Source organism: Gastrolobium bilobum, unplaced genomic scaffold (assembly GCF_033153095.1).
Source record: "Gastrolobium bilobum isolate Gb01-03AN ecotype WA unplaced genomic scaffold, APGP_CSIRO_Gbil_v1 utg1531, whole genome shotgun sequence".
NCBI classification, from domain to species: Eukaryota; Viridiplantae; Streptophyta; class Magnoliopsida; order Fabales; family Fabaceae; genus Gastrolobium; species Gastrolobium bilobum.
In genome coordinates this window covers 194,967-206,308 of record NW_026896587.1, presented here as the reverse complement: position 1 = coordinate 206,308, position 11,342 = coordinate 194,967, and the positions used below count along the sequence as shown (strand labels likewise).

General features: G+C 34.9%; 1 protein-coding gene across 1 annotated transcript; it reads left to right on the top strand.

The window, feature by feature from the left end:
• The first annotated feature begins 1,090 nt into the window (after positions 1 to 1,090).
• Positions 1,091 to 5,895, top strand: LOC133300788 (homeobox protein BEL1 homolog). Its single transcript, XM_061500379.1, has 6 exons — positions 1,091 to 1,652; positions 2,000 to 2,160; positions 2,260 to 3,304; positions 3,819 to 4,201; positions 4,693 to 4,753; positions 4,982 to 5,895. Exons 3-6 carry the CDS (start codon positions 2,387 to 2,389, stop codon positions 5,648 to 5,650), a joined length of 2,031 nt encoding a protein of 676 aa, XP_061356363.1. The 5' UTR covers positions 1,091 to 1,652; positions 2,000 to 2,160; positions 2,260 to 2,386; the 3' UTR covers positions 5,651 to 5,895.
• The last annotated feature ends 5,447 nt before the right edge of the window (positions 5,896 to 11,342 follow it).

The window sequence follows — 11,342 nt, the reverse complement described above, 5'->3', positions numbered from 1 at the left end:
TAAATAAATAGAGGAAAAACAAAACAAAATAAAATAAAAAATCAACGGTGTTAGAAAGCGCATTGTGCGTAGTGCACACCCCAAAAGGCCCACACACCATCAGCGAGTAAGTACAAAGCTGGGTGAGAAATGAGAAGTGAGAAGTTTGAACTTTGAAGTGTTAAAAGGAAGAGTGACGTCATAATTGTGGTGTAGGGCAAAGGGGAGGAGAGAAATTTGGCAAGCGGCGGAGAAAGCTACCCTTACTGGACCACTTGCTTTTTATTAGACAAACATTTAAAGCTGTGTTCGCCACCTTCACTCCTCCACTCTCATCCCTCGCGCGTGTCTTCCCTCCTTTGTCGTGGCCTCTTTGCATGGCCATATATGAATGAGCAAGTTCTTCATTCTTTAAACATCCCATCTCCATGTATTATTAACAGAGATTATTCACATGTATGATGTGTGAATTATTTATCATCTTCTTGAAATCGAAATGCCAAAAAGAAGAAAAATGTTTTCTAAAACATGTGAAAGCAAATATAGACATGATGCAAAACATGCTTGGAGCTGGTTTTGATTGAAAATCACCTACTATTAACATTATGATCATTTTCAATCACAAAATGACAAATCGCCAATAATCATTGACGAACAAATTAAAACCTAACATCAAAACATTAAATGTTCATATATATAGCACGGAGTTCATTCACCTTATATATATTGGAACCGAATTTGCACAAAACTTTTTGATTTATGATCATTTGATTAAATGGCCCGCAGAATTAAGTAAAACCTAACTTAGTGCCTGTTTAATAAAAGGTTAATTACAGTTAGATTGACTCTTGATAAGTTTTGGGTCGTGATGGAGGTTTGAGAATAATAGAATATAGAAATGCGCGTGGAAGGGGCATAATTTGGATGATGAATAAATAAAAAGAAAAGATGCGGTCCCATGCAAAATGGAGATAGGAGGATGGGTGGAGTGCTTTAATACACCAATTAATAAGAATTAGATGGGCAAAGATTGGACCACCTCATCTCAATATCTCATCTCACGCTCAGTCCCTTATTTTAGGAACATTTTACACAAACCCAGGCGCATCTATTCCTTCTCTTTTCACTCTCTCTCTCTCATTGCTGTGTAAGAACAGAACAGATTACAGAACAGAACAGAAAACTCTGCTTGTGCTACCCTTTATTTTTTATTATTTTTTTTGGGGGGGTTGGTTCAGGAAGGGAACAGAGGGAGGCAGTATGGCCCACAAACTCATCCCAAACAGAGTTCTCTCGCTGAAACCCATCTGAAAAAGCCTGGAAAAGACTCCTACTTAGGCTGACTTCGATCTTGGGATTCGTTTCCCTACAAAGATCCTCATAATCCCATCTCCATTTTTTTAGAGAAAAAAATAAAATAAAAATTCCCAAAGGCTCGTGATTGCGAAACAATAAACAAATACAAATCTACAATTTCTATCATGGCAGCATTATTATGGGTTTGGGTTTGGGTTGGTTTTGGTTGTGGGTGGAAAAAGCAATATTTGTTACAAAATCAACATTTTCGTAAATCAGAGAGCAACTCATGTGGCGGCTTGTAGTATAGGTACCAGGCAAAGGACGATCATTACTTTCTGTTGTTCCTGGTCCTTCATAAGTACTTTGTAGACAAGGTCAGTTTTTTTTTTTTTTTTAATACTCGTATCTTACAATGCTTATTTATATTCAATTATTTTCATTCAACTTAAAATAATTAATTTTATAATAATATTATTTATGTTGCTGGTTTTAGATGTTTTTTAATGCTTGGAAGTAAGAAATAATTGAGGGAATTTCCTTTATTTTTATTTATTTTTATCCAACCCAACGAAGTCTATTTTGGTTGTATTTATATCTTGGTCCATTGACCCACTTCTGCTAGAGAGAGATATCAAATGATGAACATGGCATGAAGGTCATCATCACCCCAAACCTGATCTTCTTCTATTTCTGAGGAAGTATATCTCATCTTTCTTCTTAGGTTGGTTTTCGTGGTCACTCTATGTTGGCTTATTAAGAGAATAAGTCTGAGAAAAAGAACCTCTCATCACTTACTCTCCAATTTACCATCTTCATCGTCGTCGTCTTCTAGTTCCCTCCACCACTACTTTGATCGGTTTTACAATCCACTCTTCCATTACGGTAAGATCTTAGAGTTAATTAATTACCTTCCACAGAAACAAGCTAGTTACTCAATTTTCTTCCTTTCTTCTTATATGCTTTTTCAATTGTGGTTTCTAGATTCTATTGCGGGAGACTCGATCCTGATGAAACTAGCAACATCCCTTCAACATAAGAAGAAACCGAAAGTGGAAGCAGCACAATAGTAACAAGCAGAGAAGAATTAACATACGCAAAGCTTTCATTCATGGCTCGACAACTGTGTGAAGACAAATCGAGGGACATGGTGTCTTCAACTGGATTCTGCTACACGGATGTATCATCGGGTAACCAAACGATGCAAACTCATCTAGTGAACCAGATCCAAGGCTTTGTCTCCGACTCGGAGATGTTCAACCTCACCGCAGGCATGGAAATGATAGGGTTTCCAAAGAACGTTCAGCAGCAACAGAGTGACACCAACTCAGTCATGTGGAAAAGTTTCTTCGGAAGACCTGGTCAACATCCAGGTCCTTCCTCTTCCAAGACTATGAACGAGTCTAGTAGTAATTTCTACCAGCATGAGTACAGTAACAAACCAGATTTCACATCAGGGATTTCAGAAACAAGTGGTGAGAATCTAATCGATGGAGCTCATGATTCAGTTCCATGGCAAGAGAATAGATTACTCGTTGATGATTCTTCTTTGAGGTGTGTGTTCCCTTGTGAAGGAAACGAAAGGCCAAGTCAAGGTCTTTCACTCTCTCTTAGTTCAAACAATCCTTCCAGTATTGGCTTGCAATCTTTTGAGCTAAGACAACCTGATTTTGTTTCGTCGAGTTCCAGAGAGGGACTCTTCGGGAAATCCACGAATGTTCATCAACAGCAACAACAACAACAACAACAGATGTTGCAAGATGGGTATTTGAGTGCTAAAGCTGCGAATCTTTATCAAGGACATTTCCTGCTCAAGAACTCCAAGTACTTGATACCTGCACAGGACCTTCTGAACGAGTTTTGTTGTTTGGGCACGAAGCAAAGCGATTTGCCAAAGCAAAAGCCCAACAAGAACAAGCAGTGGGAAGAGGATAACGGTAGCAGTTCCTCAAAGAAGCACTCTCTTACATCTCTAGAGTTCGTGGAATTGCAGAAGAGAAAGACAAAGCTGCTTTCGATGCTGGAAGAGGTATATATGTTTCCGAATATTATTGTTTCGTTACATTTAAGAGTGTTTTCCCCACCTTTGTACTTTGCAAGGAAATATCTTTATCGATCGTTCCACAAAATATGAAAAAGGTTTGAGTAAAATTGTGCTTTTACTCCAAGTGAATTAGTATCTATCTATCCAGGTCCTTTAACTTTTTGGTGGTGTGGTTGTTGATGGGATTTTTGGGGTCTTTCGATTTTGATTCCTGAACTAATTGAGCAGCCACTACGGACTTTTCATTAATGCCCGCATCGTGACAATTAAGGCTTTTTATTTACCTTCACAAAACAAACCTCTATAATTATATATCCCCTTTTCTTTTCTTTTTTCTTTTTTCTTGGCAACATGCATGCTAATTTCATTTAGTTTCTTTTCTTTTATACACTTGTATATATGTAGCATGGTTTATTCTATGGTAGCTTTAACTTTCAAAATAAAAATTTATGTATTAACTTTTGTTGGCCTTTTTTTTTTTTTTTTTCTCTCTCTCAAGGTTGACAGAAGGTACAGGCACTACCGTAATCAGATGAAGGCGGTGGTATCGTCGTTTGAAGCAGTGGCTGGCAATGGAGCTGCCACAGTGTACTCGGCTTTGGCTTTGAAAGCCATGTCGAGACATTTCAGATGTTTAAAGGATGGAATATTGGGTCAGATTCAGGCGACAAGGAAAGCCATGGGAGAGAAAGATCCAGTTGCACCAGGCACAACAAGGGGTGAAACCCCTAGGCTCAAAGTCATTGACCAAGCACTGAGACAACAAAGGGCCTTTCAACAAATGAGCATGATGGAAACCCATCCTTGGAGACCCCAACGTGGTCTTCCCGAGCGATCCGTCTCCGTTCTGAGGGCTTGGCTTTTTGAGCATTTTCTCCATCCGTAAATCTCTCTCTCTCTCTCTCTCTCTGCTTAATATTCTTCTTCTGTAATTGCTTGCTACCTCCCAATATAAGTAACCTACAAAATAGATTTCGCAAAAGAATCAATGTTCTCTCCAAAATAAAAAAAGAGAGAGAACAACTGCAAGTTGATTTCTCGTGGAGAATCTCAATCATTTATGCTTGCAAAAACTATGATGGTACATTTTGGTAGTTTCTGTGCATCACTATTCAGATTCCATTTTTTTCGTATTTTGTTATAATATTTATATATACGTAAATTTGGGTAGTCCTTTAATATGGTCCACTTTCTATTACTAATTCTTTTCTGTGGGTAATATCTCCTCCGTATGATCCCTACTTTCAACTAGTGATATATATATATATATATATATATATATATATATATATATATATATATCTGATCACTAATTACTAGGTACAATTAAATGTCATATTTTTAATTAATTTTTTGAGGGTAAACTCTTGCAGGTACCCAAGCGATGTTGATAAACATATATTAGCCCGCCAAACTGGTCTCTCGAGAAGCCAGGCACGTACATATTTCTCCCTAACATATATATAAACTTTTGATTTCCCGTAAATTATTTTGCATAATCAAATAAGAGTTAGGTACACGGCCTTTAAGTCATTCATAATATATACTAAACATATCATTATAGGACCAAGCCAAGTCCTATATTATAATAATATTAATTACATATAAATATTGATTTGAAAATTGAAAACCCCGTTCGGTGACATGTATGTTTCGAAGCAGGTATCGAATTGGTTTATTAATGCAAGGGTGAGGCTATGGAAGCCAATGGTGGAGGAAATGTACTTGGAGGAAGTGAAGGAGCGTGAAAACAATATGGCTTCCTCGGAAGGGGGTAACGATCCCAACGATGAAATTAACCCGAATGTTCAAAACCTACCATCTTCATCACGTCCTGAGGATCAGAAGCCAACACCGGATCGCCTTGTTCGAATTGACTCCGAGTGTGTGTCCACCATCATCAATCACCATAACCCTGATAACAAAAACGACCCAAAGAGCAGCACCAAAACACTCCAGAACCACCACCACCACATGAATCCCCAAGAACAATGTTTGGGACGAGTCACGGACACATTTGGGTCTGTGGAGCTTGATTTTTCATCTTACGCGCACCACTCATCCGGCATGGTTTCTTTCAATAGTAATGATCAGAATGCCAACCAGAGCTTCAACGGTGGAGTGTCTTTGACGCTAGGGTTACAGCAGCATGCAGGAGGAAGCGGGGTGAGCTTAGCGTTTCCACCAGCAACTCAGAGTTCACTGTTCTATCCAAGAGACCAGATTGAAGAATGTCAAACAGTTCAGTACTCTCTTTTGGATGGCGAAGGACAAAATCTACCATACAGGAATTTGATGGGCGCACAGCTTCTCCATGACTTGGCAGGATAGGACTCTCCATATAAATTATTGATCCCAAAAGTTATTTAAACTTCACTCTGAAATGAATCGTGGGTAAGTTGGTGAAATTAAGTAGAGAGATAATTAGTTTTTTTTTTTGCTTTTAGCTAGCTACGTATAAAGAATATATACTACACAATGCTTCCATACATAAAGCTACACTTTGGTTAGATAAACGTATAGTTTCAACATGTGTATTCATGCTTATATATATCTTGGAATTGGAATTGCTGCAATTTTTATACAGATTTTGTTTACTTAATCATCTTTTGTATTTTTAATTAATTAACCAGTTGTTTCCTCTATTTTGGAATTGGAATTGGAATTCGATCCCCTGAGGAGACTATTTCGACAGGGGTACGTTTCCATTCAGCACTGAGCTAAGAGCCTAAGTGGCAAATAAAATTCTTTTGTTAGGGTTGAAGATATTTGTATTTTTGTTATGAAAAGAAAATACCTTTTTTTTAAAAAAAGGACAATGACATTTGGCTGTACAATTTTGGTTGGATGCTATAAGAAGAACAAGAATTACAAAAAAAATAAAATAAAAAATATCAAAGATAATTTGGTGGTTGTGGTCCCTAATTCACCCTCATCAAGACAATATCTCGCGCCGATAAGAATTGGTTGCTTGATGATACGTATATGTCAACTTTTGTTATTGGTTTGTCTGTGCCCCTTCCTTTTGGCCAATATAAGAGATACCTTTTCAATTAGTTTGGTGTTTGAGGTGCTAGGTTATTCAAACGAGACCCATCGCCCATTTATATGCTTAAGACTGCAACTTGTGTGTTAAAAGGATCGATGATGAAAAGAATCTCATCCACTAGAGATGGATATGTATTTGCCTCCGTATATTTTCGGTATAGCAATAGTACTGTAACTGGCAGTGGTCATCATTTTTCAAATCGGTAATATTTGCGCGTCCAATATAGTTACATTATTTTTATTTTTTTTTCGGTAAATTACATTATTTTTCTTTTCCGTAATTTTGTTTTGAAGGAAGGATTTTGAGTGGCATTAATTTAATTAATTCAATATTTTATTGTATAAGTTTTTTCAGCACACATTAGTTAAAGTAATATTTTAAAGTCAATATATCAACATCTAAAATTTATTATAAAATTATACATTATGGTCAATTACCAAAAATCATTAAATTTAAAGCTATACAGTTATCATAAATACAAATGGTTGATCTTGCCAATTATTTTATTATAAGCTAACTCATTGTAGCATATATCTAAATTTATATTATTATTTAACAACGGAAAATTAAATAGAACTCCATTCCCTGTATGTGCGCATGTTAAGCCATGCAGCAAAGTAGATAAAAAAAATTCCTTTCGCTTCAAACACTATCTATGGTTTTCACTTCAGCGAAAGAAAATTAAATCATAATACTAACAATAATTTGGAATGCTGAACGTATGGTGCACAATACATGTGAAGTTTATATACTCCGTATTATTGATAAAGAGTTATATATATATATATATATATATATATATATATATATATATATATAAAGTAAAAAAATTATACAATCGTCCAATAATTTGACTATATTAATAATTATATCAGAAGTCAAATTATTAGTTGTGTGATAATACTTTAATTTTTTTTTTGAAAGGTGATAATACATTAACAAATATACATATTAAACTTTTTTTATTAACTGCGCATTAAAATTAAAGTATGAAAAAAAAAAAAAAGTCCAGACTTGATGCATGATGAATATTTCATTCTAGCGAGTCTCCTCTTTCCCATGCTTATTTTTGTTGGCAAGAAACCAAAAAAATTATTTTTTTATATAGGCTAAAAGTAAAAGAAGCATACACTTTTTTCTTTTATTTTTATTTTTTGGTGATCCGCGATGAATTTAGTATTTCCTGTTACGTACCTTTTTATGATGAATATATATATATACCAACAGTGGCGATGAGTAGAATGGGACACAGTGAAACAAACTAGAGAAAACAAGACAGCATCTTTCTTCTGGCGTATACATATACGGAAGTAGTCACATGGTTGGTTTCCTGAAGTTAATAAGATACTTGGGTGAAACAAATTAGTACATATGTAGAGGAAAGGAAGCTGAGAAGCTAGCAAGAAAAATGAAGTACTTGTATTGATTGCTGATCGATCAGTGCAACAAAACAAGATACGAATTTACATAGCTAGATAAGTAGGGCCATTGTTGACCCCTATTCACGGATTGCAACAGAAAGGAATAAGAATTGTTTTATTGTGATGACTTATGTTAATTCCTGCTGTGCAGTACCGCAGTTAATTCCTGTGACTAATGAACGAGTACGACCGCAAAGAATATTATTATGAGTTAGGACTTAGGAGCTAAGTAGAGCCTATAATTAGAGGACCGTCTTTAACACGTTAATTAGTATTGAGAGTTTCGGTTTTACAAAAATATATGATATGACAAATGGGGCCTTCGCCTTCTTCCACACACTCCCAAGTCCCAACCAACTTCCCAATTTTGTCTCTCCAAATAACCTTGTTAATTCTTCCCCGTAGAAACGATTTCCACATATTGCGTGTGATATTTCCTTTCATATGTCTTTGTGTGTCTGTTAGTAGGTATAAACTTTTTGCCAGTTGGGTATTAGTTCGCTAGAAACGTTGATATCATCATTAATAGAACATTTTTCTTGTTACGCGCATTCGGTTGATATATATTCTCCTGAGTCATGACTTTTCTTCTTTCAAATTTTTGACTTGTTTTGTTTGGGGCAAACGTACATGTAGATGTGTGCATTACATATCCTTTTAAGTTGGTGTGCCTGTTGGCTTCTTGGTGTTCTTTGACATGGTCTTTCCCAAACCAACGCACAGGTCTCGTTTAATATTTTGTACACACACACACACAAAAATGAAGAAAAAGAAAATTTCCTACATGTGATATTTCGTACTTTAAAATTTCAAGGGTGAAAAGGAATCAAGTCCGGTTGTTAAAATGCGGCACTAAAGCAAAAATTTAGGGTAAATTTCGGAAAGTATATGTTAAACCAACTTTCAAAACCTTATGTTAATTTATGTGTTTGATAACCATTTAAAAAATTAATTTTTTAATTATTTTGAGTAAAATACAGGGCCATTGTTGACCCCAACTCACGGATCTATACTCGTGTTTCAATTTTTCTGAATAATTTTTTTTTGTTTCTCTAGTTTTACTAAATTTATTTATTTATTTTATACTAGTTCATGTAGATCAGTTGTGTACATTTTGAAACTAATTTATATTCATACAAGTTTACATATTTTCTTTTAAATTTGAATTAAGTCAATTTTCTTGTTCCACTTCTTTTTTTATCTACTATTCAACGGGAATGGAATAAGGAAATGAGTGTCCACGAAAAATCGAAGTTGCTTCGTATACTTGCGATCGAGTTCAGGCGTCATCCGCTACCATTCCACTGACTGAAAACGAACAGAAGCCGATGATTTTAGAGACGAAGCGCTTTTAGCTTCTGATGGGGCCGTAAGCCTATAAATGTTTGGATTGGGCCAGTATATGTACATGTATGGTGTGCGAAAGTCCAAGCCTACTTATACATGGCATTCGTGATGGGAGTTGACTGCTAGATTTATTGATTTGAAGACCTCAACTCTTATGAGAGTGTTCCATATTAGTAATTCAAGAAAACGTCACAAATAATTACACGCAAATTTAATTTGGTTTAGCAGAACATATTTATATTTACGGATAAGAAGAGTTAAATCGATTTTCAGAACAAGATTATTATCCCATAATATACGTAAGTATATTCAATCTCCTCTATCCCACTACAATGGCACCACCATTCTTACATCTCAAAACATTGCCTCATGCCTGGCCCTCAAGATCCCATAGAAGACATTCTCTCATTCTTATGCGACAATTAATTTTCGAATAATGAATACTTATATCCCGCAAAACTTGTTTGACAAATAACCACTCTTACACATTCTTTTTTAATTATGCAGTTTCATAAGTTAACTATTCGATGAACAATGTTTAGTACCAGACTATCATACAACTAAAATAAAGTTGAGAAAAATAGGAATTGACATATTTGGAAATTTAATGTGGAAAATCCTCAATTGATATGAGAAAAACCACGGTAATTACAAACCTGGGAAAGCCTACTAAGAAAAATAAAAAAGCCACATTTGATAGCAAAAATGATGAGATACCTGGCTATATTTTTTCTCGGAAATTGCTTTTCTACGTGAATTTGCTATCAAAGATTTCCATTGTTGGGATGGAAAAAAAAATTCCATCACACTACCAAATTTCTAATCAATTAAGTAAAGTCATAAATGACCCTGGAGAGAGAGAATGCAGAGGTAAAATAAAAATTTCATGTTAATTTTGTAATTTTAGTTCAGATTCCCATTAATATTTTATCATCAACAAAACATAGTATCAGTAAAATTAACTCAATATTTTTGAAAAAAATTTGGCATACCAAACACCTTTTAGTAACTTTCCTAAGGAAAAAAATTTCCTACCATATTCCAGGAAATCATTTTTTCAGGCAACATTTTTTTTCCTCTACAAAATGCCCCCTTAATGCAAAAACAAAATAATATTCCTCTCTCTTAAATTAGAAAAATATGCCATATTCATAGAAAACACTCAGAAGATGCTATTTATTTTTTCTTCACTGAGTTTGAGATGATTAAAACAACAAGAAATGTGTTCTATTTATAGGCGGGAGAATTTGTGTAATTACATATAAGGAAAAATGTTTATCCTTTTAAATGACACAACTTATATCATTTTACTCTCACAAAGAGGTGAGACCCACACCTTTATTTTTTTTGTCAACTCTCTCTCCTACTTTATCTATCTCTTTCTCTCTCTTAAAATGACACAACTTACATCCTTTAAAATGACACACACTTTACCCTTACATATATCCTCCACTTTCCTTTCGTGTTTTGCACAGTAACATGAGCAAATTCTTTGAATGAATAACAACTGAATTTGAGTAAAAAAGTAACTTGCAATTTCCTTTGACTTTAACCACCAAAAATGACTTTATGCCTTACGTCAATCTCCTGTTTAAAGTCACGTTTGGTGAGTTTTCAAAATCTTTCTTTTTCTTACCAGTTACATTCTGCCTTGGATTCTAATAAACTAGAACAATCGACACCATATGAACTTGTCAGTGATGATTGATTTTATCATGACATCTGCTAGTTTTTTTTGGGAGAAACTTATGAATATTTATATTCACTTCCTATACTAATTCTCTAACGAAATGATATTAAGTTTCTATGTGTTTCGTTCTTGAATGAAAAGTTGAATTTTTTGCAATGTGCTAGACACACTCATTGTCACAATACACACAAAGTATTTGTTATTTGCACCTGAATTCTTCCGTTAACCTTATGATAAACCCTTGGTTTACCATGTTCTTAGGTTAATTTATACAAGAATCAGATAGTGGATTGCATGGAAATTAGGGTTTTACATTGTAAAATCATAAAGATTGAATTTCTAGCTAACATATTGTAGTCTTGCTTGTTTTGAAGGTATTTTGACACAAAAGAATGCTAAATGGAGAAAAGGAATGAAAGGAAATGTTTGAATACCAAAGGAAGTCCAAAGAAAGCAAGTTACAAGCAATTCAGAGGCTAATGGAGCGCACTTCAGCGCTCTACAACGCGCTAATGA